Raw genomic sequence first — 21,763 nt, forward strand, 5'->3', positions numbered from 1 at the left:
CGCTTCACAAGCTGTTTTATAAGTTACCACACTTATTTTATCTTCTCTGTATATCGCGATACTGTTATCCAAAGTTTTTTTTTTTTTTTTGGTAATAAAAGACACAAATGGGTGCAATAAGTACCAAAATATACCTGTTTTTAAAAGGCAAAAAATATTACTTAAAAAAACGAAAAAACTTCAGGGGTACCATGGGCAACTGCAAGGATCGAGTGTTGGGCGTCGCTAGAACGAAAACAGCAAGTTTCTAAAGGTTGCTTGTTTAATATTTATTGATGTAACTATGTTTCATGGGCCTCACAAACAAATTCTAAATCCCCCTTCTGTTACAAGTGATGGAAAAATCGACCCATTTTTTTGCCATCTCAATTGTGAATACCTTTTTCTATTTCTCAATAGAGCAAACAAGGTTGTTTAAGTCTGTTTTTAAGATACGTCCATAATGACTAGGTGTCAAACCATTTTATTTAAATCAGTAACCGAGAAATAACCTAAATTCTTTTCAGATCGAAGAGTTCGGCAAAACCGAAACACGTGACCTGAAGGAGAACGGACGGGACTTACCCGTACACGAGAGCAACAAGCGAGAATACGTTCACCTGGTTTGCCAAGAGAAGATGACAGGAGCTATCAAGAAACAACTCGGGTGGGTGAAAGAATACGCTTCTTGTATTTCAAGCGCGATAACGTTAATTTACGTTAGTTGGTTTGTAGTCTGTGTATATTTGGCACGGTGTTTAGGTTGGCTAAAAAATTATAACCGGTTTGCTAGATTAACATACATTGTCATAAAAACACTTTTTGAAGCAAAGCGTTATTCTTATGCACGTAATGTTTTTTCTTTTTACAAAACGGTATTTCTTTTTGTGGTAAATTTTAGAAAACCTAGTTAAGTCCATGATGGCAACCCTTTTAATATTTAACAATGTCTTCTTTTATATAAATAAACGTTACTTCAACCGCAATAACTTTGATTTAATTTTCTTCAGGGCTTTCTTGGAGGGATTTTATGAAATTATCCCGAAACGACTGATTTCGATTTTCGACGAGCAAGAATTGGAGCTACTAATTTCAGGTACATTTTTCCGCTTGTAAACTAACTGTGTGCTGTCAAAAAACGTGAACCCTTTTTAAATGCACCTATATTTTAATTGATTCTTTAAAAGACAACTTAGTCCGGTTTGCATTCCTAAACACTTCTCGTGTGTTACACCTTCAAGTGTTTAATAAACCATTAGTCGACATTCGTTGTTGTAAGTTTAAAGTTAACCACTAGGGCAGGGGTGGGCAAACTGCGGCTCGCGAGCCACATGCGGCTCTTCGGCATGTTTTTGTGGATCTTTTAGTTGAATCGTAAAATTCCAAAAAAAATTGTGGCTACCAAAAGTACAGTTTATGAACGTTTCTCTCCTTTGCATTTCTTTATTTAGGTAAGCATTTCGTTTATGACGTACCACTAGACATAGAATCTGCAAGTCCGTTAACAGCTGCAAGTCAGTTAACAGCAAGTCAACGTCATTCCATTGTTAAGGTTTCAGCGATTAGCAAATCAAACAAAAGACTGACATTTGATAAATATTATGCGTGTTATTTTGTTGTTACTGTTATTTTTATTGTGGTAATTATTACCGTTTTGCTATATTACAATTCTGTTATTATTGCGGCTGACCTTGCATTATTTACCGTTTTTGTATTGAAATAATGTTGAGGCTCTCTAGTAGTTTTGTTTTCTGCAAATGGCTCTTCCATTGAATACATTTGCCCATCCCTGCACTAGGGTGGCCGAACATATAGAGCCGATACTGGATACCAAGTGTTAGTAACGGTGTAAAGAAGTTTATTTTTATCCAGTAATTACCCAATATTCAAGGTAGAATCACTCCGTTGGGTCGCAAATTGACGCTGAAATTTCTACATTAACTTGGTATCGGACGAGTACCGACCCTGCGACAAATCGGGTTTCACCTCCGATCCGATATTATCGAACATCCCTAGTTAACAGCAAAATACTCTAACAAAGCTAGAAATTCAGGTCAGACATGAATCATTCAATCATTCATTCGAATTAAGATATACTGACGATGCCTTGATTAAGTATTTTGCTGTTACTGATCAGGAATTGAGGTCGACATTTATCTGGCAAGGGTCAAGGTGATTTCCATTATTCACATATTCAGTGCAATCCCTAGTTAACATATACCTCTCCGGCGTATACCAAAATTTAAAAAATTATAATTTATCCAAAATTCCCCTCCATTTATTTTCCAGGTCTCCCGAGCATCGACATCGACGACCTACGTCAGAACACCGAGTACCACAAGTACCAGGGGAATTCCCTCCAGATCCAGTGGTTCTGGCGAGCGCTGCGCTCATTCGATCAAGCCGAGCGAGCAAAGTTCCTGCAGTTCGTCACAGGTTGGTTAAACTTTGGTCGGAGATGTTTCTCAGCAGGGCTAAGGAGTTGGTTTGTAACAACCAGAGTCCAACTCTGACCAAAAACAGTCCCGAGTTCCAAGTCAGACTCCTTATGGAGCAGGTGTTTTTAATTTTTTCTAACGCAGGCCCCTAAAACATGTTTTTGGTTCGCATGGATCATGGTCAACATGAATTTTTTTTGAGCTGGTTTCATGTATTGATGTTATAAAACAAGTATAGACCTTGGAAACCTTTTGTTTTCTGCCAGAAAATGTGCCAGGTTCAGTGTAGGTGTTTTAGTTAAGCTTCTTTTTTTTAAATCATTTCACCATTTAAATATTACACTAATCTTTCAATTAGGTTTCCAAGGACCCCTCATAACTAGTCCATGTACCCCAAAGGGGTTTATTAGCCCCAGTTTAAGAACCCCGGATAGAGGATATACGCTATACAGCAGTCCATTTTTATGGAAGACATTTGACTTATCTACGCACAATAAGCTTTCGATTTGCAATGTGCGATCTTATCGGTCCCGAACTTACGACACTACTCGGGAGTTGCGAGTCTAGCTCTCTCCACTTGGGCGCCGTTCTGGCAACGACGGTTTTGGTATCAACGTTTGGACGCCGCTTTTGTTCACCGGACTATTTGTACTTGTTTGGGGTAAAGGGTGGGCAATGGTGGAGTGGGTTATGGTAGGACTTATTGCCGGAGTTAACGGTGAAGGGACGGGTTACAGGTTGAGGTCTTATTCCGACTATTTGCTATTTCCCCTATTTTGGTTTCATGCCAAACTGTGTTTAATGACGATGTTGATGTTTTTTGTTTTGTTTTTTTATTCTTATTCGGTCTTTTGCTGTTGTTACTATATCACCTTTGATCGTGTCGCGTATACTAACGACTCGCAAACTCAGTATTTTATTCGTTTTTCGCAGGAACATCCAAGGTTCCACTGCAGGGCTTCCAGGCCCTCGAGGGTATGACCGGGGTCCAGAAGTTCCAGATCCATCGAGACGACCGCTCCACCTCCCGACTTCCTTGCGCCCACACGTGGTCAGTTTTTATTTTTTTTAATTCTCGATAAATATTATGAAACTTTAGGTGTTGTCACGTTCTATTGAAAAACGTTCTAAATGATTTCCTGTCAAAAAGAAAATCTTGTTGTAATAGCTTTTTGAGCCGCTGTAATATACGAAACGCGATTTTAGTTGTTGTTTAATGTAATTATCTTCTCGATAAAGAATATGAGACTTTAGGTGTTAAGTGATTTCGAAAAAAAAATAAACATTAATCAAACAAAAAAAAACGGTAATCCAAGTTTGTAAAATAATTTTTTGCCGTTTGATAGAATTTTAAATAGTTTTCTAATGTACATGAGCCGGAAAAACTGATTGAAACCTAAGTTTATTTTTCCATTGTAAAGCCACAAGGCTCAAACTCTGTAACTAACTTCAAAACACCGCACTTCCAGCTTTAACCAACTGGACCTGCCGGCCTACGAGACGTACGACAAGCTGAGAGAGCGACTTTTGCTCGCAATCAGCGAATGCACAGAGGGATTCGGACTTGCATAGGGGATTTCCCACCGACAACGGTTGCATCCTGTCTCGCTTCGGTTTGCCGCGACGCTTTTGCTCTTTGTGACGTGTTCTTTTTCTTTTGTGACGCAATAAACGGAGCTTTGCGCGCGCGCGAGGGGTGCTAACTAGTGTTGCTATGCGATGTGTGTCTGTGTGTGTGTGTGTGTTTTTCAATCTGTCTGTTAGTCTTGTCTGTATGTTCAACTCTTTTTGCTCCGTCGGCAATTCAAAAAAATTTACGATCACCGGTAACAAGCATCTTTAGAGTTGTTTACAGAGTTCTTTGAACGTTTTTGATACGTACGAAAACTGTGAAAATTACCCCAAAAAAGAGATATTTTACCTGTGCCAATAACCTACTGTTTGGCAACATACAGCTCAACAAACGCTAACCTTAAGTGTTTAGCCGCGCTCTGTATATCTCCAACTCTAATAAAATGTCCAAACACAACTAAAATAGCAACACGGGGTGTGGTTATTGGGTGTACTTTCATAAACAACTGGGCGCACTTTGCACCAGACCATCACCCCATTCTTAAACTCGACGATAAAAACGCACGACAAAGATTTTCTGATTAAGTTTCCATTATGCCTGGTTGTTTTACACTCAACTAACTACTAGTCCTGTAATAGCTGTCTGTGCTTAGTCGACGAAGTTCCTTGCAAGGCCATGATAGCTTGGCGTTGCTCGCGTCCTATGTTTCTGTCCAGTCGTGGTTTGGTTCGTTTGTTCGGAGCGTTTTACGTTGTTTTGAGTTGCCGCTGCATTTTCGCCTTGTGTGCGCGACAGATTCCGACTCGACGTCGCGCCGAATAAAAATATTCAACAATATCGTTTGCTGGTTGGATTGGATCCACAAATTCAGTTTGTGATACCAAGTATGATATAGTATTTGTGCTCTAGCAAACCATGAACGGTTCATTGACTTCTGAGTGGATTTCCCGTTTGGTGAGATTTATATAGGATGATAAAGCTAAACTTTTTTAGGGGTGGCTAGGTACGAAAATAACTGAACTAATAAACTTAACCACCAAATCAACAGTCAAAATCTCATTCTTCTGTAGAATAGCTTTTCGAACAGCTGCAAGAAGCATACGAGATAATATCAAAACAAAAATATGTCAAATAACATGAAGTTGTTTGGATATCTATTATTATATAATTAAGTAAAGTAAACTGTAGAACAGTGGTCGGCAACCTTTGTACAATCGTTGACCAAAACTATCTCGGTCAGGCGGGCTGCAATAAATTTGAACTCCGTTTATTTTAACAACTGTAAGAACTGTTGCTCATGGGCGGATCGCTGGGATTTTTTGGCAGTAGGAAAATTTATATTTTCCAACAAATTGGTGCAAAGCGCTGTTGGCGTAACTTCCTATTGTTGATTTCTATGCATGGCGCCTTCGGACTAAAACGACTCCCTCAAAACACGAACATAGCCGATTTATCTATGAGATTCGATCGAAGCCCGAACATTTTTGGCTTGTAAATTGCTAAAGGGTAATTCCATGTCAAAGCAACCAACCTATTTAATCCATATGTTTTTAAAATTGCTCAAATTTTGTACATGTATAGAGTTCTTCAACCTGATTACAATAAACTTTATTTTACCAAAATTGTACGAGGGGTTAAAAAGTTATGCTGTTTTGAAATTTTGGCTGTTTTGCGCTCGCTGAACCATGAAATTAATTGATTTTTACTCAAGCAAATTTCAATCTAGCATAACTTTTTAATGGATTTGAGTTTTACTTCAAAATAAAGTTTATTTAAAAGATAATAACTTAATGTTACTTGTGTTACATTGTTTTGTTGTTTCAGACATAAGTTCAGGGGTCAAGTTAAGGTCAAACTATTATGTATTTTAAAAATCGGTGAAGCGGACCTGAATTTTGGAGCAAAATGTCTCAAAAACATTGCCTTCAATTTTTTTGTGTAAGGTGTCTATGGAGAGCTTATTTCAAGTACTTTCATATAAACCAGGTTTCATTAATATTTCCAAGGGATACCACTGTCATATGGGCTGTGTAACATGGCCATCTAAACAATAGCATTTTGGGTCAAATTACAGATTTTTTTCAACACAAGGTCTGGCTGACTTAAGTTTTTCAATTAGAAAACTGTGACATTGTTTTTAAAATAAAATTATTTTCACAATATATATTTTATTCCTTAAGTGTCTATGGAAAGTATATTCCAAATACTTGGTTTTTTCATAATCGTATTGCGTCAAGTTTAGGAGATAAAATGTAAATAGTTTGACTTAGGCTACGCAATACAGCAAAAAATCACTGAGGGATTTAAGAATTTTGAGGCAACTTCGCCGTATTGCTAACAATGCAAACTTGAGTTTTCAGCACAAAACGCCATTCCTAATTAATTGAATGGCCTGCGGGCTGCATTGCTCGAACACTGAGCAAACGTTTTGCCAAGCAGCTTTTTCAGCCCATCCCATGCTTGCTGGGAACCTTGCACGGCGTCGTTATCTGTTTGCCTATGTCACTTTTTGCTGTAGACAGATAATAGGCCGGTGCTTGAAAACTGGCAAGCGGTCAAAAAAAGTTAGTTTTGTCGACCAAGCCAGTTCGCCTGACTGACCATGCGGCGCAGCGTACTGGAAATGCAATTCTCATAGGCTGGACTGTTCCTAAATGCGTTGTCTAACCTGCCAATATTAGTTGTTAGGCTACTAGTTAGAAAACAAGTTAGTAAGTTGTCTTGCGTTGTAGGTAAATCAAGTAGGGAAGTCATAATTTTATTTATTGTAGAAACAACAGTTTATTTTTTTCTTCAAAATTAGCTGCAGGAGTTCCACTGGCTGGTAGAACTATACGTGAGTTATTTAGTCTTTTCTTTCCTGAAATAGGTTACAATGATTTTTCGAGCTGGATTAGACAGACCCGGTCTAGACAGACTGTAGTTAAGTGCCAATTTAATTGACCCCTTTACATGTTTTACATCGATTTAGCTGTTTACTAATGTAGAAACAAGACTGAGATTTTTTAAATAGCTGAGCAGATTTGCACTACAAATTAGCATTGGCTTTTCTGGAAAATCTTTGAAAACTATGGGAGATCCCGTGTGTATAAAGGATTTCGAACAACTTGCCGGAAAAATATTGGCCAAGCCTACGTGGGACAATTTTCAGAGTGGATCCAATGACGAACTAACACTTGCAGATAACTGTGAAGCTCTCAAACGGTTTGTATGTTGCTAGTTTATATATACATATATGAATGGGCAGTAAGTATTCTATTTTTTTTAAGTTTTTGTATATTTTTTTTAAAGATAACGTCCTAAAGTTGCATATAAACGTTGCGCCATAAATAATAACTTTAGAAAGTTGATTTTTTTTTTTTAAGTTTACGGCTGAAGATAATTCGTACAAAGTGAAAAATGCGTTTATATTATTTAATTAAAATGGGCTGTGACATACTAAAAACATAAAGAATGTGAATGATTTGACAACACACAACGCTTAAATGGATATGCTCTTTAAAAGGTACAATTACAGTTGTTTAATGTTAACAAACCTGATTCAGATATCGTTTGCGTCCTCACGTCTTGAATGATGTTTCGTCGGTTGATCTGACGACTTCAGTACTTGGTTCAAGCATTTCCTTTCCAGTTTGCATCGCACCGACATGGGCAAATAAAATGGCACATCCACAGGGTGAAATAGCTGTTGCTAAAGGTATATTGAAGGAAATAGCTCTAAAATAGAATAAAGTACTAGAGGCTTTGTTATTTTTTAGATCAAATAGAACACAAGCTCACATGTGTAATGTTTCTTTTTCCTGTTATTTCTAATGAGCGATATCCATAACATTTTCAAACTAGTTATGATCATTCTATAAACTTTAGACTCAATCATAGTAGTGCCTATGCGTTTTTTTAATTATTAATTAAGTTGTTGTAAATGCTTATTAAAATATAGGGCAGGGGATCTTAAACTGGGGTCCATTACCCCTTGGGGTTACGTAAACTAGTTTATGGGGTCCACGAACGCCTTCTTGAAATATTAGTGTATATTTTTTTTAAAGAATAATTAAAACTAATAAACGTTTTTGCCCTAAATTTATATTTAACTCCATTCTGCTTTCACATTTTTGGATCGTAAACAGCACATTTCTATTTTTATTGTGACGTCATTTTGTGACACCATCTTTAAAATCCCTTGCTTTCCCCGGTCCACGCAAAGCAAAAACATTTTTAAGGGGTCCGCCGCAAAACAAGTTTAAGAACCCCTGATGTAGGGTAATTTTCTGAAAGAAATACTTTTCTGCTAAGCAGGTTAACTTTTTGTCCAAAGCTGCTAAATCAATGGGAACTGGATTTACCTTGAGCACTTGGTCAAATACAAGCATAGCGGAGTTAGCAAGTGCAACTGGTGACTCGATAAAGTGGATGCAACTCTACATTTACAAGGTTTTTTAACAATAAATATTAATCTATTTATATGCTTTGTATTTTTCGCACACTTAGTTGAAATGGCAAAAGTTTGATGTTGGTGGAGACGTGACGAACTCAGCATTAAAAACGTTTGTACACCGCTAGATATAAAGACCCTTATCACACTGATAAAAACAAAAACCCAAGTTTCCTTATGCAAGTCATTTTGAAAACTAGTTCTATGACTAACTGCGTCCCTTGAAGACACTAAATCGTTAGCTAAAACAGTACCAACACTGTTTTATTTGCCTCAATTTGTAGGACAGAGAAATATCAAAACAAATTGTGAAAACAGCCGAAGCACATGGTTTTAAGGGAGTATTTTTAACTGTCGATACCCAAGTTGCAAGTAAAAGACTCAATGACGATCGCAATCGCTTTTCTGTCTCACCGCATATCAAGTGAGTTTTACCGTTCTATACACTAACAGGTTTATTCATGACTTAACTTACTAAAACACCCCAGCCACTAGATGGTTATAGTGAGATGCAGGTTAAATCTTAGGTACACTTTACACGGATGTGTTATGTAGCTTAATAATGAAGCCAAAAAGATCCAGTAAATGGATATCATCTTGATTGAGACGTTTCGATTTATCTGCTTTTATCATTATTAGTAAATTTTGTCATTAAATGTGATTTACTCGACCTCTTTGGCTTTAAAATTTATTTTTAAGGGTAAATTTCGTCCTAAACTTTTCCGTTGTACGGTATTAGAAATAGTTTTTCAGTATTTCTGTTTTCGCCTAAAGACTTACAATCTGAAATAATCACGTTTTTCTGGAAAGTGTCGGTAACCACAAGAACTGGCTTTCATCCTATGTCAAAAAGTGACCGATTCTTTTTTAGGTTTCCGAACCTTCTTTTAGGCTCAAATCTTAACGCAATAAGTGATGAAAGCTTGGGGTATAGCGATTATTATGCTGACTTGATTGATCCAACAGTGCAATGGGAAGATCTAAAGTGGCTAAGAAGTTTAACAAAGATGCCCATAGTTCTAAAGGGGGTTCTAACAAGTAAATTATAACTAAGCATAACCATTTTTTTATTTATGATTTGAAAAATGTATGGTTACCTGGTAAAGCTCTTTTCACATAATAGTAAGTTAGATTATTTACAAGCATACAGGTCTTGATTTACAGCAAGTTTGTTTTGCAAATAACCTTTTTTTTATTTAGATACCGGGGATTCTTTAAATTTAACTTGAATACTATTATGTTTAAACAAAAAGTTTAAAAAATATGAAAATCTGTAGATCTAAACCTAAAAAAAGATTTTTAAAAGTTCATCACTTTCGACAAAACATCTAGCACGTAATGCATACCAACACTTAAACACCACTTTGTAAAAAATATAGCAAAAAACACCACTTTGTAAAGCAATTTTTATCAGCGGTATTATTGTTTCAGGCGAAATGGCAATAAAGGCGGTAGAGCATGGCGTGGACGGGATTGTCGTGTCAAACCACGGAGGTCGGCAACTGGATGGTGTACCTGCCACTGTACGTTTGCTAGACGTTTTTCGCTGGTAAAACAATCATGAAAATCAGTGTCTACGTTTACAGCCCGCAGTTGGGCAATAGTGTTTTTCAAGGTCGTTTTTTCGTCATTTTCTCACACTATTTCACGGACAGTCTTGTTTTGATTGTTTTTTTTTTCTGTTTCTTTTATATTAAACGTTTATTTTGTGTACTTTAGCTGTGTTAATTTATTAACCTGACAGCTATCTATATCAAATTTTACCAACATGTTAAAAATAAATAAAGAAATATGCGAAACGTTATAATTAATACCTACTTCTGTATGGGCTTTGGTATTCTTACTACGTCTAACTACAACTTCCAACTATTATGCTCGAAACTATAAGAGTTAAATTTTACCTTGTATTGCAATATAATCAAGCATTAAACACCCATTAAATTAAATAAAATAAAATATAATTTAGTATCTTTTTGTCTCAGATCGATGCTCTTATCGAAGTGATAGCTGCGGTGAACGGCCGTTGCGAAGTTTACATGGACGGCGGTATTCGGACTGGCACCGACGTACTCAAGGCTCTGGCTTTAGGCGCCCGAGCTGTGTTCATTGGCAGACCCGCTGTTTGGGGCTTGACACACGATGTAAGGCTATACTTAATGGCATTTAAGTTCCTAACTATACTGTACACCAGGGATGTCCGATACTTCACATTTTATTCCGATACCGATATCCGATATTTTGCACAAAATTATCGCGATCCGATTCCATACCAAATTAGGTCTTTATAACGCCCTACAAGCAAAAAGAGATGGAATTAAAATGTGAAAAAGGCAATTTTTTTTCAGGTCATTAGGACCATATTTTCTTTAGCATGAAGAAGTTTATTACCTTTATTTGTTAATAGTTGGATCGCAAATTATGACTGAAAACTATAAACCTATATTAATTTGGCATCGGATCGGTTCCGAAACGTATCGGACGAGTTTCCTACTACTATAGACAAAGATATTGGCTGCGATCTGATATAAACAGCCCTGTTATAAAGTATGTAAGGAAAGTAACCTCAACTTTTTACTGATTGTTGGCCTTTTTTTATGAATGGTTTGCTTTTGAAACATATAACAGTGTGTTAACCATCATTCGTACCTGTATTTATTTCGTCACAAGAAATTTAACGACAGTAAAAATATATTTTTTTGTAATTTTCTGTATATATTTTTTTCAGGGAGAAGAAGGCGTAAAAAAGGTTCTAACAATTCTGAGGGATGAGTTTAAAAATGCTTTACAACTGATGGGTGAGTACATTAGCCTGGGTCGGAATACCTCACACTTGCAAACTAAATGACATTAAATACGGAAATTAGTTGAACAGTTTAAAAACTTAAATAAAAAAACTTGCTTAAATATATTGATGCTTTATCCGATTATAGGTAGGCCGACCTAAGTTAAATTCTTCTCATTCTTAAGGTATCACATTTTGAAAAAGATTTAGAAGATCATATATTCGAAAGATTGTACTTATACATTAATCTCTTTGTCATTCTTAAAGGATACTACAATCACTAAATAATACGCAATTTGCTTAAAGACATGCGAAAGTGGAGCAATATTTTTTAAGATTGTACCAGCATTTATTGGAATTCACCTGACACAGTAGTCTGACAGTAATTCAACGAATTATGTCTATGCCAACTGCTTATTTGATAACGCAGCAGCCTTACACAGCTTTTTTGGCGGTTTCAAAACATTTTTTTACTTTTCAGGTTGCAAATCGATTGCGGAACTACAAAAAGGCAAGAACCTTGTTGTTCCACAGTCCTACTATCACCGGTCAATGCTTTAATTTGCATCGAGAGGCAAGTTGCTGAAACCTGTTTAATGTGCCATTCGATGCTTATGAAAAACAGCACTATATATACGTACACGCGATTTACTTAAACGTCTGGCCGGCCAGCATTTTACACTTTTACATCTTCTCTAGTTGTGAGACATTTCTATGAACAACTGACGTTTAAGAATTTATTTTTGTTTGTGCAGTAGTTTACGACTTGCAATGTCAGTAATGTTTATGGCGTAGCGAGTGTCAGAACGTTTTTCTCAGGGGAGCAGTTTGTTTATTTCGCATTTTGTTCCCACGGGATCTAATAACCATAACAAAAATATTCGCTACTTTTAACGTTGTATTTTAAATATTAGGTTTCTTTCAATATTTGCTTTGTATTACGCTAATAGAATATTAGTGTGAATTTACGATTATGCGTGTTTAATGTTCGCTTATGCGTCAATTACACGCTTAAAGTGCCCTGGATATTTGCTTGCAAATATTCGTGATTAAGATGTTCGTTATTTCCGCTTTAAAAGAGTGTAGCCAGGAATTACCATTTAGTTAACTGGCACGAAATATAATCAATTTATAACTGAATCAGATTAAGTTTGATTCAGTCACATTCAACTTGCTGCATCGTATTGTACTTTTGCAGTTGTTAAAATGACCACTGCCCAAACTGGAATGAGACAGTGATATAAAACACCGTTAACACGCGGCCTTTATAACAATTTAGTGACTCCAGTCATTAAGGCTGAAATTAGAACAACATCACTGCTGAAAAAAAACACAGTTCAAAATAACACCAACATAGCACCTAAATCGAATCGCAGGAAAATATATAAATGGCCAGATTAACCCGTTCACAGCTGCACTGAGCTGAGCAAAGCGTAATTTGCATGTAAATTCTATTGTGGCAAGCGTTTCACGCTTTGCTAAACTCAAGTCCCGTGCAGCTCGGAAAAAATACGCTTTGAAGCGATTTTCACGCTTTGATAAACTCAAGCCCAGTGCAGCTCGGAAAAACTACGCTTTGGAGCGATTTTCACGCTTTGCTAAACTCAAGCCCAGTGCAGCTATAGAAAAACGTTACGTTTTGTCGCGATTTTTACGCCCAGCGCAGCTCACTGCAGCTGTAGTGAAAATAATTTCACGCCCAGTGCAGCTCAGCTCCGCTCAGTGCAGCTGTAGTGTAAACGGGCCTTAAGGCCTACACGACCTTTTACCTTACCCCAAACCCCACTACTAACTTTATGATTACCTACCCTAATAATTCAAACCCTTATCCAATTTATAAGCCCAAACAGGGGTAAACCATCAACTGTTAACATTTATTTACTATTGTTGTAAAGATAACCCTTTGGTTGTTCTGCATGTTTTGAGAAAATTGTTTATTGTCCATTGGCAATCACTAACAGTCCAACATCAGTATTGAACGTTTTACTCATTTTAAATCAGCCACGTACGACTTTGGTTTTGTTAATACGTGGTAATGGCAAAACACTTGACCGATAAAAGGTCGCGAAGCAAAAGTGGCTTGAACGAAGAGATCAAGTTTTGTAACGATTTCCTCCGTTAATGTTTCCTACAAACTTTTAAAACAACAGCCGCAGGCGTTTAACGCCATTTTGACATCACAATGGATGCTTTTTGGCCTCTGTGAATTACATCAGCAACAGCAGCACAGCTGAAACAGCATTTACCGACTTGTAACTTCAACCTTAGAAATACCACTCTATTTGCGCTGCGCGTATTATTTTGCCGGCATATTGCAGGTTGTTAGTCAACGGGTGTCACTACATGCGCACCCGCCCTATGTTTAAACCGGTTTTTCGGCCGGCCGTTCAACAACTGGGCTTGTCTTTGGAGTGTCCTAAGGTCGTTTATTTGACCTTCGCCGTGGACCACAGTCCAGGTTTTACGACCTTGGATGACATACCAGTCGAGGCACAACTGAGTTAACATGAATTCCCCAAGGCTATTTGAACCAGCACAAGGTTGTTGGGTTACTGTTGGGATAAAAAAACTAACTTAAACACGAAGCGCCAAAGTCACACCGTCCCGTGCATTGGTTTGCGACATAGGTACAATTTTTACGTTTTTTAGGTTTTAATTCTTATATAGGACCTGAAAAAAAAGAGATTGTTAAAGCGTCGTAAATCACGTATAACAATTCTTTTGAGAAAAATACAGGTTAAAATCACATATTTTGGAAAAAATACCTTTCCTTTCGAAAAGGGTTACGTTGTATTTATTTAACCTCAAAATGTATTTCATAAAAGAGACATTTTCCGAAGTTGTTGTCCTTGGTAAAGTTAACTATTGCAATCGTTAAAAATGCAATTAATCCCAGTTTTGCTACATTCATGCACATGTGGCGAGTTTTACGCGCAGAAACCTCGCAAACTACAAAAACACACCATTTGATCCGTGCTTTTTAGGCCTGTAAGCAAATTGATAAAGTTTTGCGCATTTTGCCTGGCCGCAGCATCACGACTTTACAATATGTTTAACAAACCCGAAATGACGGAGCATTTGAACTTTGCTTGCCTTTTCTGTCCTTAGGCTTCCACAGCGCCGAAGTTAGCTGACAGCATGAGAACATTTTGCGCCCTTCCGCCTCGCGTAAATAAGCCCGGGGCTACAATATATTTCCGTCGGCGTCCGAGTTAGCTGCGGGGCTCAGAAACGGTGCCGCCGATCGCCTTGCACGTGGAACAACTGTCAAGTTCGCTGTATAAAACGGCGCTCGCTGACCTGACTGGAAGGCATTTCCACGCTCGGCGCCAACATAACTTGCAAGCTCAAATTTCAGCAGCAGTGTAGTTCAACTTGCAGCGCGCAGCAGTCATTCGTCTTCTACAGGCATAAGGCTAGGAAATATGCAGTGTATTTTGACGGCGGCGGTTTTGCTGGCTTGCGTGTTTACCCTAACGCAAGGCCTAACCGAGCGAGAGTACTACGTGCTCAAGTACAACTTGCAGCTGGCCATTCGCAACACCAGCTCGTTCTCAATCAAGAAGAATGACGCGGGAAACTACGAGATCACCATTAGTGGATTTCCGGAGCACCAGCTCGGTTTGTGCTTTTTGTTGTTTAACCTGTTAGGCGATAGGCGGAGCTGTTTTGGCAGCCATGTTTGTTTATGTTGATTTTATTTGTTTAAAATTTTGTATACTATACTAAATGTCAATTAAATGCAGATTGTGATTCACGTAAAGTAAGGGCTTGCGCACTATTTTGATTGACGGATACTTTATATTTGCTTATCGTAACTAATAGCAAATTGAGGCCAATCAAACCTGTAAAACACATTTTGTAAATCAACTATTCAGCTCTTAATTAAAAGTTTAAAAATACAATAAAACAATGGTCATTGTTGTTGAAAGTCTTTTAAAGATTAATAAAGCTTAAGTTTTTGAGCTTATTTTATGGCGTTCGCAAAGTTTAAATGTAAATATTAAAATTAATGTCAAACACTCGGATATAAATATTTATTTTCCTTCGATTCTAATTTAAGTTATCTTTTAGATTAAAAGCAATTCTGTAGGCCAATAAAGCTGACATTTATGCTTGGTATGTACAACACAGAAATACTTTGTGAGTTTTAACTTCGCAACCTGTATAAAGCACTGGCAAATTGCTTAGAATCGTTCCGAACGCAATTGGAACCGCCCACCTTCGTCCTGCGTTTATGTTAAGGCTAAACACGCTGCGTCGTGCTACAGTAAATACAACAACAGTTAGTTGCACTACTGGACAACGGTGAACTTAAGCTTGGACGGTCCAAACCGGCTTTCGATAAAATAGTATAGTTGCTGGTACGCATTTTTGTTAAAAATGGTGATTTTTATCAAAGGCTATAGGTTCAATGGAAGATGCACACACATATGGTGTGTTAATAACTGTGATCTAGCCCTTTTAAAGCTGCTTTTTGACCAACGATTACGGCTTACGTATCATTAGTACACCTAAATACTAATTTAAACACCATTATAACGAGCAATAAGTGATTATTTTTTGGATCCTATGCGTTATTCCTTCTAAACTGTCATTTTGCCAATTTCGACAGCTTTGTTTTGGCCAAAAGTTTAGACAAGGTTTTTAACTTGTTTTTTTCGACGTCCCATTTTAACATAACTTAGTAACATTTCGAAAAAAGGGGAAAAATGGAAAAATACTTCATCGTTCCCTGGTTACAGGTCAATGCTACAACACCGAGCTGGGATGCTGCCGGCCTAACGTGAGAACCTGTTATTTGGCCAAAACCTTTGAGGTTCCGGGGTCGCCAGTCGCCCGCTCCAACGTAACTTATTGCACGCCCAATGGCCCTGTCGGTAAGTTGGAGTTAATTTGTGTTTTGAAGCAGTTGTGCGCGTTTTATTGAACGCTGGGAAAAATTCTTTTTCAAATTAGGGCATAGTTTTTTTTTAGGCAATTCTACATACTGTGATTTTTCGTGATAATTCTACGTAGAGCTTTTCAAACTAAAACCAAACATTTCACAAGCATAGAGCATGGGTTGTTGAGCTTTTTTTCCCGCAGAACCCTAAAAAATATTTTTGCTTTGCGTGGACCATTTCTTGCGTAGGCAAGGAATTTAAGCGATCTCACAATAAAATTTATGTCACAATACAAAGCCAAAAAAATGAAAAAAACGCAATGGATTAAATCCATACTCAGTGCAAAAACGTTTTATTTTGAAATCAAAACTTTTTGAAAAAATTACTTAATTTTTAAATATGCCCTAATATTGCAACTAGGACTTCATGGACCCCTGGAACTAGTTCCTGTACCCCCAATAACCTTATAACAGGTATAGACACTGGTCTAAGATACACCGTTCGAACTCAAGGATTAAGCTTTGTTAGCTGAGAATGTTTTTTTTTATATTCAAACCAATTGAAATGTGTTGAAATTATGTTCGATGAAGTGTGGGAAGTATGGCAATTGCTCTGGCAAGGTTTTAACAGGCCAAATCTGCACGACAAAAATAAAAACGCCCCTTATTTTCACAATCACGTGAAACAACTAATTCTGTGATACGTGGACAGAAGAATAAACTAAAAAATTCACAAAATAAAAACTATAAAAGTATTAATCAATTGGGCTTCAAAAAAAGATCATCGCCATATTAAATATAGTTTGCCAACATTGAAAGAACGGAGAATAAAGAAGTTAATATTAAGTAAAGGTCGTGAATAAAAGTTTGTATTATAAAGGGTCAAATTATATAATTTATTTTATATTAATACGATAGAGATGGATACCTGTATGATTTTGTGCTCAAACCCATTTCAATTGCGTCAGGAGTCGTAGGCCGTAACACAAGTGGCTTACACACAGTTGAGTTGTGTACTTACATTCGGTTGCGTTGTGTGCAGGTGTGGCGGTTAGCGGTACAGTATTCTACAACCACTTAGAGGCGGGTTGTCTCGACGTGAACCAGATGCCTGACGGAAGCTTCGACGAATGTAACGGACACCCGGCCCCCAACGGTGAATACCACTTCCACCGGGCCCCCAACCCAGAGTAAGTGATGTCGGAAAGATTGTATTTCTACTGTTTACTAACTGCACCCGAAACATTCTCACTCAAAGTCAACTTCTGTACTGAGTTCTAGCTGTAATATAAATCGCTTTTGGTTTTTAAATTACTGCAACAGACTTGTAGCAACTATTTTATTCATAGTAATCTGTGAAGTTCGTGAACATTATGCTATACACCGAGTCCTGATTGGCTGAGAACCACTGATGTAGTTAACCTTGCATTGTGACGCATTTAAGCCGCCGGTCGTCTAATACGTTATAAAATGACGTCTTTCATTATTCCGGAAATGCCATAGTTCGCACAATGTTGTCACCTTTCTAAAACTACCTAATAGTGACACCCAAACTGTGTAAGCCCAAGGGTGTCGCGTAAAGAATTTCAAATGGAAAAATATTTGTACAAATAAAAGCGTACTGACAACATAGCACAAGGCGTGAACAGAATGCACACTGTTCATGAGATTACCCATGGTATTTATCCATCGCCTGGCAATTTAGCAAGCAATAAAGTTTGCCGAATTAATGTATGTAAAAAAACGTGTTTTGTAGATAGGTGCATCATTTTCTTTTCTTTAAGGGCTCCTTTAAATTTGTTAAAACGACCGCTTCAAACACATGGCCAAAAATTGTTTTGCGTAAATAAACGTTTGAATTTAGCCTTTGTTGTAAAAATGTATAATAAAACACACTTCCAAATAAAGTCATTTGTCTTAACAAAATCAATACGAGTCGAATCACATAAATTACTTTAAGTATAGTTGGGTTATTTTGAAGTTATTGACTGTTCTTACAACAGTGGCGATATCGTTAAATAATTCAGGAAAATATAGGTAAACAATGCGAACCTTAAATGTGGCAATAATTTATAAAAAAAATCTAAAATGTTTCCCCCACTGACAAATCGGTGATTTCCCCTTTATCACCCTCGTCTCACCCTTTGCTTATTTTTCAATTTGATCAGGTGTCTCGGTATAAAGAAGAGTCACATCCCCCAGCTGATTGGAGTTGCTTTGGACGGCTTTCCCATCTACGACTCACCGATGTACAGAGGAGTGAAACAAAACCTGGACCAATGCGGCGGTTTCATGGTAAGAAAATAAATTTCAAAGCTTACTAAATTGCTTTTTTGATATGATATTAGGTCATGAAAATGCAAATGGGTTTAACAAATATTATTCTTGTGTTACACAATATATTGGACGGTTTTGTTTTCGATCAAGGCTTAATTTGTTTTCGATCGAGGTCTAGCATTTCATTTTAGACACAACATTAAAACTTCAAGTAAATAACGTTGGGTATAAATTTTAAATTTAAATTAAGTTCTGAAACCGGGTGTAATTTTTCAAAAAGAAAATCGGTTAATCCAATTGTTGAACAAACTGTACCTATTTCAAGTGGTTTTCAACTTTTTATAAGTGGTGGACCTTTTTACGGGCTCTTAACTCTTTGTTGGCCCGCTTTGCCGCGTTTAAAAAATAATATGTGCTATTTAAGACTGCTCAGTGGCCCCCCAGGTGTACCGAAGGCCATCGTTCAGAAACCCTTCCCTACACATTGTTATTTAGTATTGTAAATCATTTAGTTTTTTAAAATAGCATAGCCTACTATTTTAGTTTTGCAGATAAATTAGCCTCACACCAAACTATAAATAACCAATCTGCCAAACTTGTTTTTTAACAAGAGTCTTAATTAAGCATCTTAACGTCTGTGACCAAACAAGAAACAAAACCTAGACATCCCTGCTGGGTTTATGGTTCAAGAAAATATATTTTTTATATTATTTAGCCAATGAACGACCCTAAACGCTATCGTTACGTTTCCGACTATCATGGAAGCAGCGGATCTGATCACGTGGTTCCTTGCTTCAAGGGAATTCCCATCAGTCCACGGTAAGTAATAAGTTAACTTTATATACGTTTAGTACTACTATGAAAGCGTAAGGCAGTGTTTTGCGACCTATTTTTGACTTGCGGCACCCTACAGAAATTACAAATAGTTCGCGGCACCCTTGCTCGTATTTTGCTGAGTGGTAAACTGTAACGTTACAATAAACGAGATTGAAACAGCACATTAACTGTGCAACAAAGTTAAATAAAAAAATTTTGCTACTTTTATCGTACACAAAATGTGTGTCAAGAAGCTTACCAACAGAGCAAAAATTGGAATCCTAAATAAGTTAAAGTATCTCTTGGCACCCTTGCGCGTTAAAAATGGCACCCTAGAGTGCCGCGGAACCCCGGTTGAGAACCACTGGCAAGGTTACGGAATTTACATTTATAAGTCGCGACACAATTTTTTTAAACAACCGCGATTACCATTTATCATCTAATCAAACAAATGTTTTTTTGAAATGTTTAGAACTTGTTGAATTTGAGTTACTTTTTAAAAAACTAAGTGAGTGTGATCAGCAAAATAACTACTGATGGTGCAACAATGACGTAACAATTTTCTATTTAAATATCAAATGGATGAAAAGAAGAAGATGTTTGTTACAAACCAACCAAATTAGGCATTTCAAATCGCCTGAACGAACATCTGAAAAACTTTTAATTCCAAGAAGTTATTGGTCACAGTTTTTTAAACGCCTGTGTAAGTTATGTAATTATATTTTCGGCCGCAATTTGCCTCTCTTTACAGATGCTGTCAATGCCTTGAATGTGGTCTCACCCAGCTCCCAAACTGCAACGCAGGGCGACCAGGGGCCCAGCAAGGTGGGCCCCGCCCAAGGCCTCCTCAGCAAGGTGGATTCCAGCCAAGACCCCCCCAGCAAGGTTCCACTGGTCAATTCGGTCCACCGGGCCAAGGCAGACCTAGCGGACCACCTAGATGCGTTGGCGAGGCCCCTCAAAGACGTTCATTCAACTTATTTAACCTGTACAACCGCGAACCTGAACGCGAAGGTTTTTGCAACAGAAACCAGCTGAACGCGCTGCGTGCACGTGAGCGCCAGCTAGCCAATCAGCCGCGCGACTGCAGACAGTGTACGACCTCGTGTGTGCCAAAAGGCGGCTTTCAAACTATAGCGGCCAGCCGACAGTACCAGCAGTGTAAGCGCTGTGCCCCATCGCAAGGTTCTTCTAGCAATACCAGGCAACAACCTCGGAGGATAGCCGACCCGTTTGCGGGCATCACGAGCCAACTTGGACGTTATAGCAGCTTTTTGGGCGGCAACACGGGGTCTTCGGGCGTGCTGAGCCAGTTCCGCGGATTCAGCAGCCAGATCAGCTCCATTAACCAGTTGCTGTCGGGCAACGTCCAGAGCACGCTGCAGCTTCTTGGTGGCAATGGTTTAAGCAGTTTCGGCAAGAAGAAGTGAGCGCCGCCCCTTCAGTTCCAGCGCGTGTTTATTCTTTGATCTGGCGTGACTTTTTTCGCTGCGCGCGATGCACATAAAGTATATATAAGCTTAACCTCGAAATATGTTCGTTCTGTTTTCTGTTTTGCGTTTTACGGTAGATTAAGGTTAACAGACCAGTCGCTTTCGCAACAATTTGCACAGCTCGGCTTGCTACAGATTCGCACCAATGCTAACCTTGTTTAAACAGCAGTGTTGTAAACAAGTCATTTTAAAACGACTTAAGTCCCAGTCAAGTTATTTGCAAAATAACTTAAGTCCAAGTCAAGTCTTTTCGAATAAATAACAAGTCAAGTCCCAGTCCAAGTCATCGGTTGCCCAAGTCAAGTCCCAGTCAAGTCATAATTAGAGCAAGTCAACTTCAAGTCATGTCCTTGTCATAAAAATAAAACGTTAAACCCATTAGAATTTTAACTCGTATGATTATGAACAATAACTGAACTAAAAAATAAGGAAAAGGGAACATAGAGCAAGCATTTTGCTTTTTGTGCAAAAATTTGGACAAATAGATCAATTTTAATAAAAAAATACTTAAAGAAATGCTTTATTTTAACCCAAGTCATTTGTTCAAAAGACTTAAGTCAAGTCAAGTCATTTGTCCGAAAGACTTAAGTCAAGTCAAGTCATTTAAAAACAGTGACTTAAGTGCACTTAAGTCAAGTCATTGACTTAAGTCATTACAACACCGTTAAACAGCGGCGCGATATAAACTTGTGCGTCCAAACATCGACACCAAAACGGTTTATGGCTTACGGCACCCCTCAATAATGATAATAATAATAAAATTATAATAATAAATGGGTTTTCCGCACCCCGAATGGATTTTCCTTTACTGAAATGTTACTATAAATGGAAGTGGAATGACACAATTGACTTAAAACATGTAGTAACATTTGATATAATGGTCTCCAATCGTACATGTGTAGTAGTATCAAGAAGCTTACCAATCGAGCACAAATCACATTTTTAAAAACTTTCAAATACCTATCGACACCATTGAGAATTGGAAACGGTACACCAGGGCGCCGCGGCACCCCTGTTGAGAATCACTGCTCTAACTGCAGGTATAGGCGTTATTTTCATTGCTATGATATAAATAGATTATTCTGGTT

General features: G+C 37.8%; 3 protein-coding genes across 3 annotated transcripts in view; all 3 read left to right on the forward strand.

Annotated features, from left to right (window-relative positions):
- LOC146170272 (E3 ubiquitin-protein ligase HUWE1-like) overlaps positions 1 to 4,920 on the forward strand; it is a 149,072-nt gene extending 144,152 nt beyond the window's left edge. Inside the window, exons 88-92 of the mRNA XM_083391035.1 lie at positions 507 to 646; positions 990 to 1,075; positions 2,269 to 2,415; positions 3,351 to 3,468; positions 3,887 to 4,920. Of these exons, the coding sequence (XP_083247161.1) occupies positions 507 to 646; positions 990 to 1,075; positions 2,269 to 2,415; positions 3,351 to 3,468; positions 3,887 to 3,989 (594 nt within the window). The 3' untranslated portion in view covers positions 3,990 to 4,920. The remainder of the gene's footprint in view (positions 1 to 506; positions 647 to 989; positions 1,076 to 2,268; positions 2,416 to 3,350; positions 3,469 to 3,886) is intronic.
- Positions 4,921 to 7,060: 2,140 nt separating this feature from the next.
- On the forward strand, positions 7,061 to 11,765 carry LOC146170273 (2-Hydroxyacid oxidase 1-like). Its single transcript, XM_083388056.1, has 9 exons — positions 7,061 to 7,194; positions 7,536 to 7,687; positions 8,306 to 8,421; positions 8,707 to 8,846; positions 9,294 to 9,460; positions 9,854 to 9,945; positions 10,405 to 10,563; positions 11,148 to 11,217; positions 11,686 to 11,765. Exons 1-9 carry the CDS (start codon positions 7,061 to 7,063, stop codon positions 11,763 to 11,765), a joined length of 1,110 nt encoding a protein of 369 aa, XP_083244182.1.
- Positions 11,766 to 14,543: 2,778 nt separating this feature from the next.
- Positions 14,544 to 20,705, forward strand: LOC146170274 (uncharacterized). The gene is made up of 6 exons (XM_083389566.1): positions 14,544 to 14,825; positions 15,950 to 16,084; positions 17,132 to 17,279; positions 18,258 to 18,384; positions 19,082 to 19,185; positions 19,934 to 20,705. The coding sequence occupies exons 1-6, from the start codon at positions 14,630 to 14,632 to the stop codon at positions 20,610 to 20,612; spliced, it is 1,389 nt and encodes a 462-aa protein (XP_083245692.1). The 5' UTR covers positions 14,544 to 14,629; the 3' UTR covers positions 20,613 to 20,705.
- The last annotated feature ends 1,058 nt before the right edge of the window (positions 20,706 to 21,763 follow it).

Source organism: Ascidiella aspersa, chromosome 1 (genome assembly GCF_963924565.1).
Source record: "Ascidiella aspersa chromosome 1, kaAscAspe10.2, whole genome shotgun sequence".
In the NCBI taxonomy this organism is placed as follows: Eukaryota; Metazoa; Chordata; class Ascidiacea; order Phlebobranchia; family Ascidiidae; genus Ascidiella; species Ascidiella aspersa.